General features: G+C 42.2%; 1 protein-coding gene across 3 annotated transcripts in view; it reads right to left on the bottom strand.

The window, feature by feature from the left end:
* Positions 1-402: 402 nt before the first annotated feature.
* Positions 403-24,543, bottom strand: part of MTMR7 (myotubularin related protein 7) — a 125,924-nt gene continuing 101,783 nt past the window's right edge. For all 3 annotated transcript variants that reach the window (XM_086702854.1, XM_086702855.1, XM_086702856.1), the window contains 7 exons: positions 12,853-12,962; positions 12,217-12,342; positions 10,377-10,426; positions 7,857-8,057; positions 6,442-6,582; positions 4,574-4,700; positions 403-1,477 (listed from right to left, as the gene is read on the bottom strand). In XM_086702854.1, the coding sequence (XP_086558980.1) occupies positions 1,115-1,477; positions 4,574-4,700; positions 6,442-6,582; positions 7,857-8,057; positions 10,377-10,426; positions 12,217-12,342; positions 12,853-12,962 (1,118 nt within the window). In that variant the 3' untranslated portion in view covers positions 403-1,114. The remainder of the gene's footprint in view (positions 1,478-4,573; positions 4,701-6,441; positions 6,583-7,856; positions 8,058-10,376; positions 10,427-12,216; positions 12,343-12,852; positions 12,963-24,543) is intronic.

The raw sequence follows: 24,543 nt of genomic DNA, 5'->3' as shown, positions 1-24,543 counted from the left end.
TTCAGATCATTTATAACCCAGTAAAGTCCCATTTGTTACCAAAAGACAGGAGAATGATTCTACTTCAAATGTGCATTTTAGCAAAACAAACTTTTCAGAACTTTCAGCAGTCAGTTGTTACTGTTAAATCATATTAACCAGGTACACAGTGTCTAAAGTGATCAGTGACAAAACTTTTTCTATTTGTTAAATAGGACCACCAGATTCTCTAGTTTTTAACTGGTATTTTTCCTTATCAAAATATTACACTACTAACTTTGTTACACTTCAGGAGTCATGGTGGTGGTAACGCAGTCTCCGGAGGAGTAATAAAAGGTTGTTGTTTTAAAATGTTACGTTTTATAACATTTACAGTTTAAAATGTTATATTTAATGCTATCTGAATTCTTAAGAACCAAAGAGTAAATGTTATTTCTATTTTATTAGGTATTAGACCCGTTAGAGAAAGTGAGTTATAAGTTTCAGCAATTTTTAAATGATGAGATTGCAGAAAAAGGCAACAAGATTATTATTAACAGTTCAAAATATATTATCTAAAGAAAAGTTAAAGTGATTGTGAAACCTGAAAAGCTCAAGCAGTTACAGACCTCGTCAGTTACAGAGACATCTGCTAACCACAAGGGGTATGCTTCTGCCGGGTGCTCCATTACTAGAAATACCGATAACAGAGGGAGGAAGTCAATGTCAAGGGATTTCGAAAACAAAATACGTATCTGGGAGTGAAATAAGGGTGAGGGCTGAGGACAGCAGGTGGGGGAGAAGGGGTCGGCACTCTGAGCAGATGCATGCTGTGAAAGGAAGATCTGTGCCAATAACTCAGGTGATAGAAGAGGTCAGTGCTACGTAGTAAACAAAACTTTCAGAATCCAGAACTAAAAATGGGGAATAACTTTTCCTTCTATATCGTTGGTAAAAGAAATGGCTACTTCCTGTTCTTCAGCATGTAAAGAAAGTAAAAGCCGGACTTTTTTTTCCCTTTCCATTGCTACGTTTTATAATTCTCAAAGACATGTACCATTTCTTGAATGATTTTTTTATTTTGAATTGCACTGCTCCCTTCTTTTTGGAAAGTGTTTCTTGTGTGTCCTTTATTTTGGAACTCCACAGAGAAACTTCAGGCAGTGAGAAACACAGCTTCGTCAGAATCACGGTCCTTGCCACTGTCTTCGCTTGGTGCACACTCCCCACCACTTGGGGACCGACAGCTCAAGTCCTCCACCCCGGACTCTTGATCGCTGTTGGCCGACAGATCCGGATCTGAGCTTTTCAAATTGTCTTGGGTTAGAATGAGAGCAGAATCTTCATCACCTTGTGAAGGACTCCTGGATGGAAAGGATTTCATGTTTCCACTGTAATCCTGGGGAGTGTTGGCTGTGCTGTTGTCTGAGGTAGAAAACCCTGAGTGTTTGCTGGGTTCGCTTTGCTTAGCCTTCACTTTAGTGTGATTTAACTGGACTTTCTGAATTTTTTCCAGCCTCTAAAAAAAAAAAAAAAAGTTTTTTTAGGGAAAAATCATAAATAATTTAGTATTTATTACTTTCCACCTGGGTATAATCTTAAGAACACGGGATTTAAATGGACTTGGGTTCAAAGCTAGACTTTATGACCTCGGACAAAATAGATTATGTGAGACTTGGTTTCTTCATCTCGAATTAAATGAAAGTAAATACAGCTTTACTATAGGTTTTCTATAAAATGCAAAAAAAGAAAAAAATAATAACATAGGTAAAGCTCCTGGCAATCAGTAGTCATCTTTTCTAGACCTATAATGTTTTACATGATGATTTTCATCCTATAAACTCAAAATGCATTTTTAAAACATCAGGAATGAGGTGTTTATTATCTAATTTTTTAAATTAAGAAACCTCACTTAACCACAAAACACCTTCTAAAGTATACAGTTCAGTGGTTTTAGTATGTTCGCAAGGTTATACAACAATTCCCTACTACCTAATTCCAAAATATTTTCATCATCCTCAAAGAAAACCCCATAACCATTAGCAGTCACTCCCCATTTCAGCCTCCCACAGCTCTGGCCGCCACTAAGCTACTTTCTATCTCTATGGATTTGCCTCGTCTGGACATTTCATATAAATGGAATCATACAACACATATAACATGTTGTCTGGCTTCTTTCCCTTAGTTCATGTTCTCGGGGTTCATCCCCACTGTAGCACGTATCAGTACTTCGTTCCTTCTTATGGCTGAATGATACTCCATTACATGAATATCCACGTTTTATCTCTTCATCGGCTGATGGACATTTGGGTTGTTCAAAATACATTTTACCAGATCTCATCCTTTGGTGTCAACAAGGGGGGTGTTATAAGATCAAGTATTACATATTCATTTAAAAGCATTCATCTTAAGTTGTTATGTGCAAAGAGCACTTAGTGGGCAGTATGAGTAATTGAGATAGATACAGATCCAGCCATAAAGAACTTGGGTTATGGAGGCAGAGTTCAGGTGATGTAAGAATTTGGAAGAGATGAAAATTATTTAAGAGGGCAGGTGGGATAGCTAGAGGGAAAAGATCCAAGCAAGCTTCAGGAATGGAGCGTTTTAATAGGACTCTGAAAGAATTAAACTCAGGTGCTGGTGATGGTTAGAGCATTTATGGCAAAAGGGACAGTGAGAAGAAAACCACCAAAGTAGGAAGATGTCATTGTGTACAAGAAGCAGAGAGCAGTTGAATTTGAGCAAGGGGAATAGTAGAGAATAAAGTTGAAAGGGTTGATTAGGCCGAATTGTGGGAAAATCTTAAACGCGAGGCTAAGGGGTTTTGACTTTGTTATAAGGGAAAAGAGCCAAAGGCTTTTAATTAAGGTGTTTTCAGATTTTCTAAGTAGTTTTTTTCCTTCATTTTTAGTATTTTAACAAAAAGAATATTGGAACAGACCAGGAGAATCGTTAGCCTTTCCTAAAGCTTGGGTATCTTTAGGAAGAGTAAATAAAACTGGCTGAGTAAAGACATGTGTGGACTTGAAAATGGCAAAACTCATAGAAGTTTTTCCAGTGCTCCAGAATTCTAAAAACCTAAGCTGTGCATCATTTCATTTCTCTGTGTGCTATTTAATTCAAGGTCTCTCTCGCCCTGGCGGCAAGTCACAGTCAATCACTGTGGCACTCTAAAGATTCTCCATCAGAATCTCCAGGCTTAAGAGCCCTGGCATTAGGGTTTTTGTGAGGTGGTGGTTTTGATACACGGAGTCAAAAACTGTTCTCCAATCGTGTAAAATTAACGCAGAGCTCTCCACATAGGTCTCAAGAGGATTTGTTGAACCCTTGCAGATTTATAATAGAGTAAGATTTATGCTTGCCTTCAAAATTTCTCAAAACCAGTAGTTTAACTTGCTGAATGTGTTTTATCCATCTGGCTCCTGTATGTACTTGAGTGTACAACCCTAGACCTAAGATCTTCTACTTAGATCTTGAAAGGCGATGTTTCCTAGGAATGTTATGGGAGCATCAGAGGAGTCTGCCTCACCAGCTACCTCCAAATGACTATCTTATTGGTGGGGTCCCTGAACCATCATACATGTCCCCCAGGCCACCCTTTTAGGGGCGACCTCCAGATGCCTATCCATCAGGTAAAGGAAGTAGACTTTGTTGGAACTCATCTTGTGATATTTCGCCGACTTCCATTTAGAAATTTATCAAACTAAAGGTAAAAACCTAGAAGTTCTCTTCACGTCATAGTACTGTTTTATGCACTATGATGGGAAATCTTAGTTTATTGACATTTTCCCGGCCTTCATCCTAATACTTTTATCTGTAGTATGTAAGATCTCAAGGGGGCACAGAAGCCTTTTCATCCTATTTAAACCTTTAGTCTCAATTTAGAATTCAGGTCCAGACAACAGCAATCGGTTGCCAATTGTTGAGCAAGTGAAAGACATGATGATGCCATGGAGAGTTAACAAGGTGAGTGAAGCAGAGTGAAGCAAAGAAGCCATGCGGTTTTAGGGAACCACTAAATAAACCAGTGGTATCACTGGAAGCAAAGTTATAAAATTAGCAAAAATATGTACATTCTAACCGTCCTGTCCAATTATTGGGAAATTATAAAAGCCAAAAACTAGGCTGTTGGTAACTCGGCCTCGGCTGTTATCATGTATAGGCTAATATGATAATATTATTGAAAGTAATAATAAATTTACAAAAAAAAAACAAATTTTTACAAGCACATAAAACCAAAGTGCAAAGTCAGATTTTGTTCTTTTCACTTTGAATCCCACCTTTTTCACATACTCTCCAGGAAGATTCATTTTGGTTCTCTCAAATAACAGTAACAAGATAAAATGTGACCTATGGTAGGGATAAGCAACTAGTTCAGCAAACCCTGTAAGTGAGGCCCCGACCAGACGCCTGAAACGTGCTGAGTGCCCAGGTCTGGGCTTCGGTTACCTGGACGCTCACCCGGTGGCCATGTGCTTCAGGTTATCCACTCGGCTAAAATATAAAATGGCTACGTTGCCTCATTTCACGAACCCCGAGTCACAAAAGGCCTTCACGGAACAGTGTTTGTCAGGAAATAAGCACAGAAAGTAGGTGAACAGGAAGTGTGTCTTACTTCTTCTAGGGCCTCTCGTTCTTCCTCCAGCTGCTGGGTTTCCTCCTTCACCGCCATGAGGTAATCGGTAACAGACTGTCGGGGCTGCAGCCCCTTTTCGAAGCGGTTGTACATCCCACTCCAAAACCTGGAAGAGACAGCAGAGCTTTACGATGCCACCATCTCCCAGTCTGTAAATCACGCTCTCGAGTCTTCTTAAGGTATCTTTCATGCCAGAGGCCCAGAGTCCTAATAATAACGAATCACGTTACATAAGGTAATGATTTCGTGCTGGTACTTTCTTTTGCTTGGGAAGGTAAATTCATCATGAGTCTTCTTGTACCTGTGGTCCTGAATAAGAAGGCCCAGATCTTTCTTAAATAGACAGAAGTAGCACACGTTATATTCTTCTTATTTAAGAAAATGCTCTTGGTTTTCACATAAGCTTGGAAAATTAGTGCTTATGCTCTCATTTAGAATCTCTCAGCTGCAAAGGGAACCTTCTAAATTTGAAGGTTGGGGCTTGTTTTTATCACAACCACCAAAAATTGATATTTCCGTTGGCATCATATCTTTTTTTTTTTTTTTTTTTTTTTTTTTTTAATTTTTTTTTTTCAACGTTTTTATTTTTGGGACAGAGAGAGACAGAGCATGAACGGGGGAGGGGCAGAGAGAGAGGGAGACACAGAATCGGAAACAGGCTCCAGGCTCTGAGCCATCAGCCCAGAGCCCGACGCGGGGCTCGAACTCACGGACCGCGAGATCGTGACCTGGCTGAAGTCGGACGCTTAACCGACTGCACCACCCAGGCGCCCCTCTTTTTTTTTTTTTTTTTTTTTGTTTTAATCCTATACAACAAAGCATACTGGAATGCAGATGAGAAGAGACAGTATCATCACAAGGATGTCTGCAGATCCACATTTTACTTAGAAGAGCACTTTGAGGGCAGGGACTTAGTGCCATTCATGGTTTTCTCCATGAAACCTAGCACTGCCTAGAACAGTGCTTGACCCCCAATGACGTACTTGACTGGCTATTACTAACGAATTAGGAGCATTATGTGTCTCAGCAGCTCTCAAGACTGCTATTTTACACAAACCATGGAGACTTTTTTTTTCTTTTTAGTGTGGCAGAATTAACATTTTTTCAGAATTCTGACAAAATAATTAAGATAATTCAGAACAAACACAAATTGAGGGAGGAAAAACACTGTAGAGGAAGAAAAGCCACTAAGTATGTTGGGGGTGAGCAGGGAGAAGGAATGTGGTTTCTCAGTTGATTCTGTGTGTTTGTCTTTTTTGCTGACCTCTGAGACATCCTCCCACATCATAAAACTTCCATATGGAGAAGAAGCCAAAGGCTAAAATGTGTAACATGCAGCTCGAATAGAGTATATAGGATGCCACCCTCCTCTCCCCATCCCAATATAGACAGTCTTAAAATAACTGACTTCCACAAGGAAATACTTCGAGTAGGAGGAAATTCAGCAGAGAAAGAAGGTAAATCATGGTCACCACCTAAACTTGTGATTCCACATCTAACTTACAAGGCACTTGGTTTATTCCATCCATCCTTCCTTTCCTCTGTCCCTTCTTGCTTCCTTTCTTCTTCCCTCCCTGCTTTTTGCTTTTAAGTAATACTGGAACTTACACTTTTCAAGCATCATTATTATAAAACACCAACTTCTAAAGACAGTTCCATATTTAGAGGGAAAGAAGAGGCAAGAATATTAGATCACATACTTAACAAGCATCCTTCTTTGGTGTGTTTTTATGTCCAAAGAAAAGCCTTGAAGCTCAGTGTTTCATATGCTTTGGCCTCCAAATATTAAACAGTGGCAGAATCTAAGTTCATAACCATACCTAGTAAGGTCCTAGAGGGTTACATACTTGTACAGGAAGTTGCACGGCGTTGTGGGGAGACGAAGGGTTCCCCTGGTCTGGCTGTGATCGTCCCTAAATAGAGGATTCATGTAGTCGGCCCGATTCTTCCACAGGTGAGCCCATAAAGAGTATGTTCTTTCTTGAATTCTGTTATAAAGAAAATAAGCCTGAAAATTATCTGTCTTGGTTTACAGAAATCGTAGATATGTAATTGTCAAAGCTGGAAAGGGACCACTAATTGTTACGTGTATATCCAGTGTCCCTGTCCTGTAGCAGGGAAACTGACAATCTGAGTGTCTTCATGAGTCAGCAGGAGAGCACCGTAACAGTCTCAACTTCTCTGCTACCTGTACTGGCCTGGACAAGATGTTTAATTCCTCTGAGTGTAAAATAAAACTGCTATGTAATTGGGGGGAGGGGATTCTTCTCCAAATAGTCATTGACGTTGTATTATTTGCCAGGTACTATTTAAATGCTTCACCTGTTTTCTCTCATTCGGTCCTCACTGAACTCCTATGAGATCTGTCCATTGTACAGATGAGGAAACTGAGGTTAAGAGAGATTAGGCAGTTTCTCAAAGTCCCATAGCTAGTGAGTGGAATAGCCAGGATTCACACCCAAGCAGACACCATCAAGTTGGCTGGTTCGTCACAGCAAACCACAAACTCGTCTAGGAAAACAGGTGAGCTTGAAGGATGCCCTCTGCTACGTTGAAATCATTACCATTTAATCAGGAATCACACTGGAAGCTCCCGAGAGAAAAACCACCCAGTATTCACGAGAAAAAGTGAATGTTACACTGTCTGTTTTGACAGCATAAAACCAGTGGAGTCGATTTTACTTGATCATTTCCAAAATTAAATCTGATTATTACTATATACACTACAGTTAACATCATTTTATCTTATGAAAATTTCAAAACTCTTCTGTCACTGCAGTTCATAAAGCACTCTGCTGTTAAGCTTTTGACTTTGTAATTTATTTTAAATGCTACATTTCATGGACTTCCTTCTCGATAAAAGCAGTACAGTTTTAATCTTAATGAAAGAATGACTTGGGTTTCAAATCTGCTTCTTTCCCAGTTAGATTTGCACCTCTTCTTATGAGAGTATGTCCACTGCAGATGTCTGTTTCCTTTTAAACTCAAAAATTACTTTCTCTGACTCCAGGAAGTTTCCTTTCAGTATTCGTGTGTCAGGTCTACGGCCCTGTCCATGGCTGTCACTGGGGTGTGTAAGCTCGTACCTCACTTTGTCGGGTGCTGATACCAAACCAGGTATGAAGTGGTGTCAGGAGAAGGAAAGTAACCTTAATCTGTCAGTACAGATATGTAGCTACAACAGTCTTCGGAATTTGAAAAGGCCATCTGAAATTCTCAGTCACAAAATCCTTAGATAAAAATTAAACGGCAAAGCACTCACTTGAGTTCTTGTCGCTCCTTCTGGCTGTTACATAGGAAGTTTCCAAACTGGCAGGAATAAATGTGATGTTGAATGTGAATCAGAAATCTCTCATTGAACTCAAAGGCACAGGGAAATTGTTCCATTAACTGCCAGACACATTCGATGAACTGATCGATAACTGGAGAGATTTCTTTTGGATCACCATCTAGATTGCCATATCTATAAAACGAAGTTGGGTTTGTGGAATGAGAAAGCTATAAATGCAAAAACAATCACAAAATAAACCTCAGTTTCTAAATAAACCTTACAGACCTGGAGCACAGAAATGGAAAAAAACAAATTCCACTTTCAGGAGAAACTTTGTATTGAAGGTCTTGGGTAGAGAAGGGACATAATGCAAGAGATCAAATTCAAGGGAACTTTCCACGGCAGAAGAGCATTCTTTCATTCAAGATTTAAAAGTACATCAGGACTTCTGAAGTAAACCTTGGACTTCATTTTGATCAGTGACTTGTGGGAGTGTGGGAAGAAATGTCTAAGCAACTTTAGAGTGTTTTTCACTTTTGCACTGTTTTGTTGGGAAAGGAAGAGGAAGAAAGACAACTTGAAAAAACTGTGGCTTCCCAAGTATCTCAGGGTATTTCTAGAGCAATGTCAAAACCTATCACAAAGTTATTTCCGTGTGGCCAGATTCCCATCTGCCTTCAGATCTCCCATCTTGGTTTTCCAAGAATACATCACAATCTCCTCCCTCACATTTATATTGACCTTTAAATGAAGACTGCCTAGTCCTTTACACTATTATGTGAATCTTACAATTCAAAAGGATGATTTGGGTGCCATCAAATACAAAATAATATAGAACCTCATCTTCTCAGCAATGGATAACCAACTTTAGGAATAGAAATGAGCAAAGATCATCAGTTTAGGAGTTTTTCCAAGAGTGAAAACATTAGAAATTGTCTGGAAACTTCTCAAAAGTTTTAATTCCGCTCAACTTGGTAACTTTATAAAGAGTTGCCTAGGGGCGCCTGGGTGGCTTCGGTTGAGTGTTCTGCTTAGGCTCAGGTCATGATCTCACAGTTCTCGAGTTTGAGCCCTGCCTGGGGCTCTGTGCTGACAGCTCAGAGCCTGGAGCCTGCTTCAGATTCTGTGTCTCCCTATCTCTCTCTGCCCTTCTCCTGCTTGTGTTCTCTCTCTCTCAAGAATAAATAAGCATTAAAAAGGCGGAGGGGTGAGGAGGGCTAAATATTCTTTCCTGATAGTCTTCAGCTGTCTCCACCTTCTTTCTGTCCATATCCTCTGTCTGAAAGATGCTAACTGCCTAGAAGATAGAACCCCAAAACTGAAAATAACAATGTGATCTTAAAAAGGTTACTTAATGGGTACCTGGCTGACTCTGTAGAGCATGTGATCTTAATCAGGGTCATGAGTTCAAGCCGCATATTGGGCTTGGTGCCTACTTAAAAAAAATGTCAAATGTTTGGGGGCTTTAATATTCTCTTTTGTAAAACAGATTCATTGTGCTTTCCTGGAAAAATAATTACAAAAAAAAAGAATTCCAGAAAACCACAGAATGAATGATTAATGCTAAATGCAAAAATGAGAACATTAAATATGGGCAGTTCCATGAAGTTAGAATTTACTTTAGGAAAACACATTGAAACAAAAGTGTATGTCAAATACCTAACCCACTATTACCATATTGCCTAAAATTTAACTCTTAGCACCATAAGACTAGATTACACCAGCTACAACATTCACTATTCAGAGATTAAACACCAGAACACATGTCCGGCATTATCAACACTGACCAAAAGGACGCTGGTGGCTCTAGAAACAACAGCTTCTGTTTACTGAAAGCTTAGTTATATAACTAGGCAAGGAGCTAGACGAGTTACATACACTTTTTAAAAAGCCTTGCTATAACCCTTTGGAACAGGGAGTGAATCCCCATTTTGCAGATGGGAGACCCCACACTAAGGACCAAGCCACACAGCTCATAAATGCCACAGCCTGGGTTTGGGGCTGGATCTGTCTCGCTCCAAAACTGGGCTATGTTCCCTCTCCTCAGACATCTGGGACATACTTCACCTGTGACACAAATACCCAGGACAAGCCCAAGTTCATTCCCAGGGTGAAAGGTCAAAGAGAGACTGTTCCACAGACCTTTCTCATCTTCCAGCTCAGAAAGTGTGTGCACTTCGAAAATGGAATAGTTTAATAAATCAAACGTATGTGGTAAGAGGAAGGGAGAGCTCATCCTTTCTAGGCCAATGAATAAAGAAGTATTTCTGTCTTTTCTGGAACAATTTAACATTAGTTCTGCCCAACAAATAAATACTGAGAGTGCTCAGAACTTCATTTATCTGTGATACGATATATACAACAAAATTTTAGCTTTTTGAATAAAATCCACAAAGAAACTTTAAAAATAAGGCTATTTTCCCCCTCACTCAATTGAAAACTCCAGAAATAGATCTTTCTATCCTAAACATCAAAACAGATTTTTAAGGTTTTGGTTTTTTTTTTTTTTACCTGTGATTAAATTTATGACCAAAGGAAATCCAGTCCTTTTCAATTAATACCTACACAAAAAAGAATATAAGTATCACGGAGAGAAGCAAACAAGGAAATATAAGAGACCCCAACCAACAATGCTGAAGGATTCAAAGATTCTTGGAGTAGTGACTATCCTCAGGTAACCTGCAAATGAATAAGCACTCCTTATCCACCAATGTAGAGACGCATATGCACAGCAGAAGGGCAAAGGTGAAGGTCATCCACAGGAAAAATAAATGGGAATGGATATTTGAAAAGGGGGTAACAGCACCAGTGGGTGCTTCCTACAAACCACTGTTCATATTACTTCACGTATAATCTCTTTTCATTGTGGGACAAGTATAATCACCCATTTTTCAGAAGGGAGAACTGAAAGAGAAGTTAAATACTCCTAAGATCAGGCTAGTAGGAAGTGGTTGATACTAACTCATAACCGCGCCCTTTCTACACCAAAGCCTGTCTCTTGACCATTATGTCTTCAGTTACATCAAATACCAACGTCCTTACAAGAAACCATTGGGAATATTTTCCTGTGATCTTTATTACACATTGGAAAAACTGTAAAATGATGGGAGTCTGGGACATAATAGAGGAGTTCAGCCCTGCTTTGGATTTGAGGTAACATGAGTGTATAATCTCCAGTTGTCTGAATTTTAAAAAAATTAATACTAGAGAGCAATCCTGTCACTATCACCAATGCTCTAAAATGGCCAGAGATGTCCCTTGAAAACAATATGGAGTGGCTGAAGTTTGCCCTTGACGCCGCATAAATTTAATGGGGCAGAATCAAAAGGAGTCAGTGGCGGAGGCTGGCGTGAAATAGCGTGTGACCCCGAAACCCTCGGCTGTCCAAATGGAAATGAAGGAACCCTAACCTCGGTCCAGGGGAGGGGTCTGAAGCAGGAGTATCACTGAAGTCTCAATGCTATCACAGGTCACTGGAAGTTCTCAGACACTTTCAAAAACAGAAGAGAGGGACAGCCCATCACAAAAACCTGCCTCTGCCTCTTCCCTCCTGCCCCCCGAGTGCCGGGGGACAGTACTCGATGAAGGGAATCTAGCAGTAGAAGCAACACGTTCAGCTCCTGTCAGCATCTCGCCCCAGCATGGGCTCAGGATCCACTGGAGCACTTTCTATTAAATGGCTCAAGAGGCAAGAGCCAGGCAATCTGCCAGTCACTAGAAAGCCCCTGCCGTCATTTGAAGACAAGGGTTCCACCTCGGCCAGAGCGTCACCACTCCAGGCAACTACACCAACGTTCTGCACTTGGACATGACAGGTCACGCTGTGACACACACCTAAATGGTGAAAATCTAGGAAAGGGTGGACTTCATACTTTCAACAAAGAACACAAAAACACTGAAATTCTCAATACTCCAGAATTGTGAAGGACTATCTAAAACAAAAGCAGTCAATGAAAACGGTTTTTCCTCTCAAGGACCTTTTGCGTGCACGATACAGAGAATGTTTGCTCCGAGTATTTTTTTCTGAAAAGCATTTCCTGTTAGTACATGTTCACGTGTTCCCTCAAACTTGAAATAGTTATGAGCAAAGAGGATGTAAAACTCACTACTTTGCAAACTACTGAATATCTTGTGTACTCGCCCCCAAATTCACATTTAATAGTGCCAAATCGAATGGGTCCCAACGTCCCAGAAATTCAGTTCCCTTCTTTACTCCGAGACCATTTTCCACATTTTGCCTCTTAATCTTGCCGACGGACTGAGAGAAAAAGAACAAGAGGGAAACAAATTTGCCGCAAGTTGTCCACTCTGTTCAAGGCCCTGCGTGGGACGCGAGGCGGGTTACACTCACCATGAAGCCCTTCAGAGTCCGGTAATGCGGATCGAGCAGGAGGCTGGCCACCGAGCACACCTGGGCGGTCCTGTCCCAGCCATCAGAACAGTGAACCAGCACACTCACCCCTTCCTCTGAGACTGCCTGAAACACACGGGATCGGCAAAGAGTCAGGAAGAATGGGGACAAAAAGGAAAAATGTCTCATCAGAACTAGGTTTGCTTTTATACCTACAGAAAGAAAAAGAAAAAAAAAAAAAACCCCACATAACCGAAAACGGCTCATTAATTTAGTGCTAATGCCCCATCCAGTTAGGGGAGCGTAAGGGCTGGCTTGGTGCTGGTGACCAAAACTTTTCCTTCCCATCACACGCCCAGAAGCCACCCTCCCTCCCCTCTGGGTTCCTTAAGACTTTTCCCGTACTCGAATTCTTCAGCTGTTACCGGCCTCAGTCCTTTTCCCAAAAGGGAAAGACCGAGACTGTCCTCTCTTTTGCACATCCTAAGAGGGCAAACTGTGGCCTGCAAAGCCAGCTCCCCACTCGGCGAGGCACAGCTTATCGTGGCGGCCGCAGCAGATGGGGAGGAAGCAGGCAGGATCCCTGTTCTGAAGTCAGAGTACCAGTCCGCTGGCTGCTCTGCCCTTCTCACCCACCTTTGCAATGAAGATTCCTGCATCCATGATGGCCTTAATGTGCCTTAACCAGCCAGAGTTCTCCAGTCCCCACAGAAAGTCACTCATCGAGGGAGATTTAAGTTCGCACACTGCAAGATAAATGTTATGAAAGCAAAATAAAGGCAATTTCATAGTTTACATCTGATCATATTTGCAGGTGGTTGGTTAATGATTCCTTCATTGTAGTATTTTCTGCAAGAAATTAAGTCAAGATAAATGCCCATACTTAATAAAATGGATTCTACCAAACCACTTCAGGCAAGGCTCTTACTACTTTCTCCCGTCATCAGGGATGCCGCATTTCAAGAGTATTCCATTTGTGAAGTTTAAACCCTAATATTAATGAAAATCATTGTTACCACAGTAGAATGTCCCGCAGAGAAGACGGACTTAAGATACTCGCCCTGGGGCACTAAGGAGTACATGAATGCACACATTACACGGGAAAGTTCTTGTAACGCCCCCAGCACCCGCCCAGCTAGAACTCTGCAGCACCCAACCACTTGGGTTTTGTGAAAACACAAAACAGAACTATCCTAAACATCTTCAAAAGAAATGTTCCAACTCTTCTTGCCAGCAACCCCCACCCACTGGGAGTAAGGCCTGGGGCAACTGAGTGGCTCATTCAGATGAGCATCTCACTCTTGATCTTAGCTCAGGTTGTGATCTCAGGGGTGTGAGTTGAAGCCCTGTGGGCACCTGGGTGGCTCAGTGGTTAGGCATCCGACTTCAGCTCAGGTCATGATCTCAAGGTTTGTGGGTTTGAGCCCCGCGTCGGGCTCTGTGCTGACAGCACAGAGCTCTGGAGCCTGCTTCGGATTCTGTGTCTCCCTCTCTCTGCCCCTCCCCTCCTCTGCTTGCCCCTGTCTCTCAAAAAATAAATAATAAAAAAGAAATAAAAAAAAAATGAGAACCTGTCCTTCTCACCTGCTTCTCCAACATCAAGTTAGGGGTTTTCCCTTGACTGAAAATAAAGATAAGCTAGAATCATCTTGCTATCTATATTTACACAACTAAGGCAGGCATGTCAACACTTCTATAATATTATCACAAGCAATTTCACCTTTAGAGGTTACCTTTTAGTTAACACAAAGCATGAAAAAGCTTTAGAGCTAGTGTTCTATGGATCAGAAATAATTACATTCCAAAGTTTGTGTGTTTTATACCCAGGAAGCAGTTTTGAGGAATCCTATAAATCAACCAACGACACGTCATGTCCCATAGATTTACGCTTGTTTGCCTATTTTTTTGTACTCCGTGATGCAGTGACACATGCAGGGAGCGGAGGGCCCTTTTGCCCGCCCTCCTCCACCCCCCACCGTGCTGTCAGGAAGTGGCTATATGTCCTACGCGAGTCATTTCCACTTTTTGAGGCTCCATTTCTTCATGTTTAAAATAGGGAAGGTGTATTGCATTATACCTAAGTGTCCTTCCAGCTCTAACCTCCCACATTCAACTTCGTTAACTCTTAAAAAGTATTACATACTTGGAATACAGACAACGACTAACTACAATATTTAATTTATCGACTGGCCTTTCGTCCAATATGCCACGGAACAGATGGTTCACTCTCTCATTTCCTGCAATTTGACAGCCACATTAAAACACACACACACAAGTACTCCAATTCTGAGTCACAAATGACGGCAACGATGAAGGCAATAACACCAAAATTCCCAGCAAAAGGCCCTACTTAAAAAAACCTTTATAATTATCAACACGGTTAGGCAAAATTCCAAACTCCTAAGCGGGAAGACTGCTCCAGTGACCTAACAAGCAGCCGGCGAACAGCGTTCTCTCTGGCATCGCTCTGACTCCAAGCGCTGTCCGTTTGTCAGAGGTTACAGTGCCATCCCCGGCCACTCACGTCACCTACCCGCAGGAGACCACGCTACCAGTAGCAGGGAGAAAGCACGTGCAAATCAGCACAGGAAAAGGTACTCTGCTGGAGCTCAGTGAAAACACACAGACCGATGCACAGAAGTCATAGCCCTGTGGGGCAGCCCCAGGGCCCTGGGGACTCCTCACAGGCTGTTTCCAAGGCTATGGTGTCCTTAACCACTACCGTGTGTTAAGTTATGAGATATCTGAACATATGAAAGACTTCGTTTTTTTAAGATTGATTCTTTAAATGTGTGTTTATTTATTCTGAAAGAGAAAGAGAAAGGAAAGAGAATCCCACGCGGGCTTTGCACCACCAACCTGACGCGGGGCTCGATCCCACAAACCGTGAGATCATGGCAAAATTAAGAGTTGGATGTCCAACCAAATGAGCCACCCAGGCGCCCCAACGTATGAAAGATTTTTAAGTGACGTAGCGAACATTCAAACTGGCCACAGTTATTTCAGCCCTTTCTTGGGAAAAAAAAAAAGTTACAAATAAAGTCCCATATTCCTATGTCATCCTGCTTTTCCATCTTAAGTCTGTGAACACCGCCAGGCAGGTTGACGCCCCTTCACGACTTACTTACTAGCTGTGTGATCTTGGATACCTTCCATAGCCTCTCTGTGCCTCAGTCTTCTCAGCTGTAAAGTGGGGATAACAGCCCCTGTATCAAAGAGTTATTTCATATGTTGTTTTATATGTTAGCCCTCATGACTATTATTCTCACACTTCTAAGCCTTTTGCAACTTGATTTTTTTATCTGAAATTTTATTTTTTAGACATACATATTATGTAGGTAGATTTCACTCAATTGACAAGTATATATAATATTCTACTCTATGACTATGTCTTGGATTATGTATCCATTCCCCTACTCTTATTAGTGAGTTGTTTCCTCCTTTTCAGTATTTACAAACAGTGCCTCAAAAGATATGTGACTACAGTCTCCCTGTGAAAAATCTCCCTGTACATGCATGTCAATAAGTGAACCGGGCTGGGTCATAGGGTCCCACCACATATCCCCAGACCGCTCTCCACAGGGGCTTCTGCAGTCTGCATCCTCAGCAGCAGGGCGGGAGAATCCCTGTCTCCCATACTAGCCAACAGCTGTGCTTGCCGATGCTTTCGGGTCGGCCAGTGCTATTTCTCTATGGGGATCAAAGGCAGTTTGTTTTCATTGCTTCTACTCTCAGGATGAATCTGGTTTTTCTAGATTCATTCTGTTTGCTCCCTTGCTTGCGCATGTATGTGTGTGCGAGCATGTGTGTTGTCTCTGTCTTCCATGGTGGGCTTTCCTCAAGTGCCCCGTGATCTCTGTCCATTCATACGTAAGCGCAGGGCACTAACAGGTGACTGGACGTGCTGGGTGTACGAACAGACCTCTTAGTTTCAGGGCTTTGCCGTGTGAGATCTGGCCGTCTGAGCCCCCAAACTTCAGGATCAGCAAGTCCTTTCTCTTGGCATGGCTGCAGGCCCCAGGAAAGGACTTTCAAATACCTGAGCAACTCCATAAGACTGGATGCCAGTGTCCTCAGAGCAGAGCAGTGAGGAGAAGCATGGGTCTTCCTCCATACACAGACATTTACTTAATCCCCCTTCTTTGGCCTGCTATTCCCTGCCCCTTCTTCCAGCTATGCCTGCTGTCCATGAGCCCAGAGTCTCTCTAGTCAACCTTTCCAGAAAGTTCATCACTAATCTTCCCTTGTGGAGGTGAGGGAAGAGCCTTCAATGGGCAGCACAGGTGAGGGAGGAGGCTGGTGTCTAAGGACAGACATTCAGAGGAACCTGATGCCTCACTCCGTAGTTTTCTGAGGGTCCGCGGGGCCGTGTGGCTTGCTTCAGTGTTTCTCACCACTCCCACCATAAATTGCAGCCTTTCTCTAGTCGGTTAACCAGTCAGTCATTATTCATCCACCCATTTTCTAGTGTTGCAATTTTTGTTGCTGGCACCTCCTCTCCCATTCTCCCACTGTCCCACTCGTTCATGTCTTTGCCTTTTTTTTTTTTTTTTTTTACCATTTCCTTATCATTTTAGTGGGGGTTGGGGGAAAATGGGTAACTATATGCATCAGTATGCTAAGTATAACTGGAGCGGAGGCAAGATCGAGTTCTGGGTCTGTGTGAGGCAGGGGTTGGGACTGAGATTCCCTGTATCAAACTGAGCCATTAAAAATAATCCACTTGTGGACTCAGGGTGATGACCAGGATGCCTGGACTTGACATGAGGAAAATAAAAATTTACCCAAGGGAAAAAAAAATTTTTTTGTCCTGAGATGTTGAAACCCTAGGTCTAATCCCATACAAGTCTAGGATCTAAAATGATCTTTTCCTTATATGCAGGATCCCCTAGTTAATAAATTTTCATATTTGGGCTGGAGTCTTATGATAAGTGGCAGAAGCAAACCAAAAAACTGTTCAGGAACAACACTTCCATAATATTATGGAATCCCACAGAAAATCTTCACTGAAAATGAGTATACAATAAAAAATAACAATACACCAAGGAACAGTGTTCTCAGGTAAAAGCAAAGAGATAAACAAGATACAGGATTAACACCCCCAATTATATGATATAGCAGAACAGTAATCTGAGGCTGAGTTTAATACACAGTAAAGCCTTGGTTTGGGAGCATAATTTGTTCCAGAAACAGGTAATCTGAAACAGTCATCTATCAAAATGAATTTCAAGAACCACTGGCTCAGTGGTTATCCTGTGACATTCGGCATCACGTAAGATGCGTTCCACAAGACATCGCTCGTTTATCAAATTAAAATGTTTGCTTGTCTTGTGGAACACTGGCAGAACAGGCTCATAATCCAAGGTTTTACGTATTTGAACTGGAGTAGGAGGAAGGAAGGCTCCCACAACATGTAAAACGGATGGCTCTCCCCACCCCCACCCTTTCCTTCTGGCACCTGGAAATTTCTTCTTCTTTCTTTTCTAACAGTTTTGTAATCGAATTTGACTTAAAATTCACTCAAAGTGTATGATGACTTTTAGTATATTCACAGAGTTGTGTATCCATCACCATAATCAATTCCAGAATGTTTTCATCACCCCTAAAAGAATCCCCCTACCCATTAGCAGTCACCCCATTTCCCCTTCCCCCAGCCCTAGACAACCGCTAATCTACTGTCTTTCTGTATAGATTTGCATATTCCAGATACTTCATATAAACAGGATCGTACAATATGTGGCTCATTGTGAGTGGCTTCTTCCGGAGTGTAATGTTTCCAAGGTTCATACAAGTTGTAGCACATAAGTACTTCATTCCTTTTTAAGGCCAATTATGTCACTAGATGGATACACTACATTTTTTGATCCACTCATCAGCTGATGGACATTTGGGTTATTTCCACTTCTGGGCTATTATGAACAATGCTTCTATGAATATTCATGTACAAGTTTCATGTGAAGTATGTTTCGCCTCTCGTGAAAACATACATAGGAGTGGACTTGCTTGGTCACACCATAACTCCAGGTTTAACCACTTGAGAAAATGCCAGAAGAACTATTTTCCACAGCAGCTGCACTGTGTTACATCCCCACCTGCTGGGAAGACGGTTCTGATGTCCCCACATCCTCATCAACACTTGTAATCACTTGTTTTTTTGATTACAGCCTCCCTAGTGGATGTGCAGTGGTATCTCACTGTGGTCTTGACTACCTGATGGCTTATTCCTCTTCTTTCTTACAAGTTCAGTTACTCATTTAAGTAAATGGTTGCTATATTTATCTGGCATTTCTAGATGTTCTTATGAGACGGTATTTCATATTAGCTTAATCTGACATCTGGGGGAAATGGGAAGGCCTCCATGTTTCACTTAGACTTTGGTTGTATGTGAACTAACCTGTACATTTTAGTAATAATCACGATGTGTGCGTGGGCAACAGCATGTGGTACTGTTCAATGCCCCAGGCTTCAGAGTCAAACCTAACATTTAAATTCCAGCTCTGGGGGCGCCTGGGTGGCGCAGTCGGTTAAGCGTCCGACTTCAGCCAGGTCACGATCTCGCGGTCCGTGAGTTCGAGCCCCGCGTCGGGCTCTGGGCTGATGGCTCAGAGCCTGGAGCCTGTTTCCGATTCTGTGTCTCCCTCTCTCTCTGCCCCTCCCCCGTTCATGCTCTGTCTCTCTCTGTCCCAAAAATAAATAAACGTTGAAAAAAAAAAAAATTTTAAATTCCAGCTCTGTCCAACAATGCAACCTGGGGCTAGGTACCGAGCCTTGATTTGCTCAAGTGTGCAATGGGGATAAAACACCCTCCTCAGAGAGTTACCTGAAGGGTGCAAAGAGATCATACATATAAACTATGCCAGGAGCTATGATATATGCTTTATTGTCTGTTCATCCAGCCTGGTGTCCTGACAGGCAGGAGGTACAGACTCATTCAAACCCAAATCTCAAAGCTGAGGCTGTGAAAGGTTAGAACACTCTGACTTCGACTCAGGTCAAGATCTCAACGTTCGTGAGTTCGAGCCCCGCATCTGGCTCTGTGCTGACAGCTCGGAGCCTGGAGCCTGCTTCGGATTCTGTGTCTCCCTCTCTCTTTGCCCTTCCCCTGCACGTGCTCTGTCTTCCTCTCTCTCAAAAATAAGTATACATTAAAAAAATTTTTTTTTTAAATAAGAAAGGTTAAAACACAAAGTGATCAATGGAAGAAGAACACAAGTCTTGTGACAAACAAGCCTAGAGTTTCTGCCACCACACCACAGCTACCTTAGGTTTAACTAAAACTAGTACCATTACTATTAATAATAAGAGCAAAACTTAAATAAGTTTTAAGATGCCAGACATTCTTCAGGTGCTTTATATTCAATAGCTTGTTAATTATCATAATAATCATAAGAAAAAGGTACTATTACTGTCTTTATTTTGTAAAAGTGGAAACCAATGCAAAGAGAGGTTAAGTAACTTGTCCAAGGTCACCAGCTGATAAGCAGTGTAGGCTGGGATTCAATTTGGCTCCAAAGTCCATGCTCTTAAGCAATGTCTATCGACCTCAGTTGTATTATTTTTTTGTAATTCAAACATGAACCACTCTAAACGCTCCTTGGCTCCCACATACTATCAACTTAGAGGTGATACACTTTATCACCTAGAATCATACCATCCAGTATAGTGTAGACGCTAGTCACATGTGGCTACTGAATATCTGAAATGTGGCAAGCCTGGACTGAGATAGCCTATGAGTGCAAGGTATGTCCTGAATGTCAAAAACTTAGTATGAAAAAGAAATAAAAAATATCTCGCTAATAGTTTTTGTAATGATTACATGTTGAAATAACATTTTGGATATACTGAGTTAAATACAAACGTATTATAAAAATCCATTTCTTTTCACTTTTAATGCAGCCCTAGAAAACATAAAATTACAAATGTCCACACCTGTGCCTTTCATTCTATTTGTCTGGGACGCAGGGACTTAGAGTGCTCAAGGAAGATGAACTTGATTAGCAGTCTCCAACCGTTTTTGCACATGTATCCCTGCAATAATGTTTTAAGTTATGGATTCCCTCACGCACCCTGGAATAATACATCAGAGTAAGACTGAGGATGTGATCAAGGGTGTGTTTGTCTTTTATAAAGTTGGCAAAAGGACAATTAGGAAGGGAGGTGGCAAAGGGCAGATGGCTTCAAGCCTGGGCCAAGGAGCCTTCCAAGGCACATCAGGCAGTTTTAGGAGGAGAGCACATCAAAGTCGACGCCGTAAGGCAAGCTAGCCAGGGTGCACCTCATAAATCTTCCCGGGAGCTCAGGTGTGTGCAGCCAGTGTGAAGACAGATTGCAGAATCTAATGCAAAGGCAGAGGGCCAGGCTCTCATTAAAACTGAGCACACCCTGCCTTCCCTCCCCCGTGACCCTGCCCAGCAGTACCACTCGGTTCCTGCAGGGGGCAGGCTCGCCTGTGCCAGTGCACACAGCCCAGTGGGAAGCAAAATTCCAGCACTCTCTGGGACCTCTCCCCACTCCCAGGGTGCCTGCTGTTTGGTCTCTCTGTTTAACCTCAGGCCATGACCCAAAGTGTTCAACTTAATCCTAAAATACACACATTCCACCACGTAGAGTCTCAGGACTCCGCTGTCCTTTAAATCTTCCACAAGATAACATTACCTTGCAAACGTTTGTGTTTTTTTCTTTTCACTAAATAGGCCAAACGTTCTGGTTGTTATCGTAGTAGGGCTTAGGGCTAGTTGGCATTCCCATTTATTTCAGAAAGTCCAGGGAGCATGAGGGATATCTTGGCGTCCAAACCCTGAGGCTCAGCCCAAGAACAAATAATCCTTTTCACCTTCTCTTCCCACAAGGCATGGAAATGACAGCGAGTTTAAAAATAAAGACACCAGGCTTTCCAGCTAACCTGGAGATGGTCTGTGCCAAAAGCAAGAGAGGCACAGACAGCTCACAGAAACAAGTCCCTACAAGGGACTGCCAGAGAGAATGTTCCAGTGCCTCCTTCTCCATTTAGCTCACTCAGCAAGGGCACAAGCTGCTCTATCTCCTGCCAGGCCAGCTCCTTCCTTCCCACGCTGAGCACGGCTCCTGGTCTAACATTTCTGTTCTCAGGAACGTTAAAAACTGCACACGCTAAGTAAAATAACCTCAAGCAGGTTCTCAAAGAAGGTAAGCCCCGGGAATGTTCTCCCACCAAAGGCCGAGTGGCGGGGTCAACGCCATCAGCTCTGCAGATGATTAATACACATGGACAGATGGGGGAACACTTGAGAATAAGACAATCAGTGCCTGCATTTTTAAATCTAAAACTGGCGGGTTTGTTTGGATAAACTCAGGATAAGACAGAAATACCGATTTGTTCACTCTTGTTGCCAAACCCAAACCAATATTTACAAACCATTTGGCTGAACGAAGTTCACTGCAGCTGACATCAGAGACATATGCCACAGATTACAGAGAATTGTACTTACTTACCAGGAGTTTAATGCCCAGGTCTAACAGTATTTGTTTTACATAACAGGGCATCTATATCCCATCAACATATAAAAACAACACTTAAAAAAAGAAGACATATATATAGGGCCTGGAAATAAGAAATATGCTTGGGAGAAAATAAGCCTTAGACAATCTTCCTTAGATATTTCCTAACACCAATCTCATTTTTTCATATATGGTTATTGGGTGGGATCCGCGAAGATGCAAAGACAATCTCCATTTGAACCCTTTGGGATGTTGGTCTTTCTTGTCTCCTAAGATCTAACGTCAAAGTGTACATGGCCTTCCCTTAATTAGCAGCCTCACAGCCACCCGAGTTCTGCTGATGTTTGATTTGTCCCTTTCCCGTTTTAGAGTCAAAAAGCCAAGCCCACTGAAATGATCTTCAACGAACTGGCAAAATAGTAGTCATCTGCCTTCACGGAAAATCCTAGCAGGTGAAACCATTCAAAGAGGACTCAATGATGGCCTGAGAGGGAAGTGTTTGGTTATGCCTATTTTATAGTCTGCCTTTTACTTAGAGCCCACCATGGTGACACAGAATAACTTCTGAGCTCTGCATGAATTGTATCCCATTTATGAGTGTTAGTGCTATGCTCCTCCCTATCCAGGCCAAGCAACACGGGTCCTCTTTATAGAGAACTTTACACTAACTGGACACCTCTGTATATTGGCTTCTCTACAGGACACCAACAAGATTAGTGACTATTCTCTAAAATGACTCCAGCCTTGTGCATGATGCTGTTTTCTGGAATCACTATACAATAACACCACGGAAGCCATGTTTGTATATAGCCTTGTTTTCTTTTAAAGAGTTGGATGATGAGAGAAATTGGTAAGGCACAGTCAAGCCTAAATTCCGTATACCTGTTAGCACTGCCTGAATTAGTAGCAGAGAAAACAGTATCCACGGGCAGACATGTGAGTGAGTCTGTGTGTGGGTCCAGCTACTAATAAACATGAATGGGTGTATACATCCATGTATGCACACACACACATTCCAGTAACACTAATTACCACTGGCCTAAAGGAAATTGAGCAGCACGTTCACCAAAAAATACCCTCAGCATTTATTAGCTCTGCAAATGAATTCCGTGTCTAAGAACACAATTTGCAGCAAATAAATACAAAAACATCTACCATATATTACATCTACCATATGGAAGGCTTGGGCTTGGTAGTTTTCTCTCCACGAACTGACACAACCTCCCACCTGCAGTAGGGCTAATTATCTCAGCTTCTAGAAGAGGACCAGGTCCACACCCTATCAGCACAGTAAGTACGCTGTGATGGGAATCGCGTTCCCTTGACTCCAATTTCCGTGTTTTTTCCCCACTACAAATAGACGATAATTAGGTCAGTAAGCAAACTGAGCCAGGATGAACAGGAACGTAACTGAAGGTAAGGCTTAACGTCTAAATAGGAAACTTAAAGCAAATGGAAATAGAGAAGTCTAGACTGGGAGAAAATGGTGAGAGGCCAGGAAGTCAGGGGGGATGTACAATGTCAGCGGTCGGCACTGGAGAGCAGGCCCAGGAATCTTGAAGATCAAGATGGGGGCAGCACATAAGTGAAGTGGTGAACGAAGCAGCATATGCTGCAGGGGATGTAGTGGGCGGGGACCCATTCCACTCTCATCACACCCACTGACAGAGCCGCCAGGACCAACATTCTCACCAAATCTCACACCTTACCGGCCCTGGCAAGGAACTCCTGAATTGCCAAATTCCAACGACAGCCCCGTGGAAAAAAGCTCGCCGTGTCACTAAAATTAGTCATGTCTATCTTTAGTTGCATGGGAGGCACCGTCTTCTACCAGCATTCCTTGTGTAAATGTCCTAGTTATCCAAAACCTAGCCATCATGATTAACGAAGTATCCAACAGTAATTTGAGGGTGAAATTAATCTTTGAATTGTGTCCGTGAATGTCACGATAAAACCTAATTAGGATTAAAACAGCCACTATTCTCTCCTTCAATCACTTTGTTGCCTCTTGCCTTCTCCTTGACAATGTCACCTAGACATGAAGTCTTTGGCTTTGACGTCCAGTTAAAACATTCAACCACCTGACTTACCTAGGGACAGCCCTCAGTAACAAGTAAGCATCTTTTCTCCCTGCCCACGATATTTACCCTGCATCAAAATCAGTACTTTGTTTGGCATTAATGAATGAAGCATCTTTCTATCCAATGCCCAACATGTAGAAAACTCTCAATAACCATGTGCGGTACAGATGAACGTCTGAGATCACTACGGTAGCACCTACTTCTTCGTACTTACAATATGCAGGTATTGTGCCTGGTGCTATGCCTACATTATCTACCCTGCAGGGTATTATGTACTCCCAATTTTCAGACTGGAAAGGTGGCTTAAAGAAGTTTACTCAGTCATCATCCACGGTCACACAGCCAGTAAATAATTGACCTGGAGTCCAGTCCACAGCACATACGCCCCGGGGAAGGCACGTTCTTTCCTCCGTGCCTTAGGGCTTAGGATATTATCGTCCAGATTAGCTGATACCATCCAGCACCCTATCAGCCACATTTTACATCCTTTGACAACACCACAGAGAGCAAGGTACATGCTCCTGATCTATTTCTTTCCTCCAAGTGACCATGAACTGATGACAAGTAAAGCCTGACAGGACAGCTCTGTTGGTCATGCGGAGCACTTTGTGAAAAGCCTTAGATAAATGTAAAGCCATCTAATTCCATGTTAATGGGAAATTCGGTTTTCTGTGTGGAAACCCATACCTTATGGCTAAATGGTGATTTCCAGGCAGGTCTGGTCTGGTTGGCTGTCTCATCTAACGGGTTAGTAATTGAGGAAGTTAAT

The sequence above is a fragment of the Puma concolor genome, chromosome B1, assembly GCF_028749965.1.
Source record: "Puma concolor isolate L17-30 chromosome B1, mPumCon1.1.hap2, whole genome shotgun sequence".
Classification (NCBI taxonomy): domain Eukaryota; kingdom Metazoa; phylum Chordata; class Mammalia; order Carnivora; family Felidae; genus Puma; species Puma concolor.
This window is presented reverse-complemented; position numbering and strand designations above follow the sequence as displayed.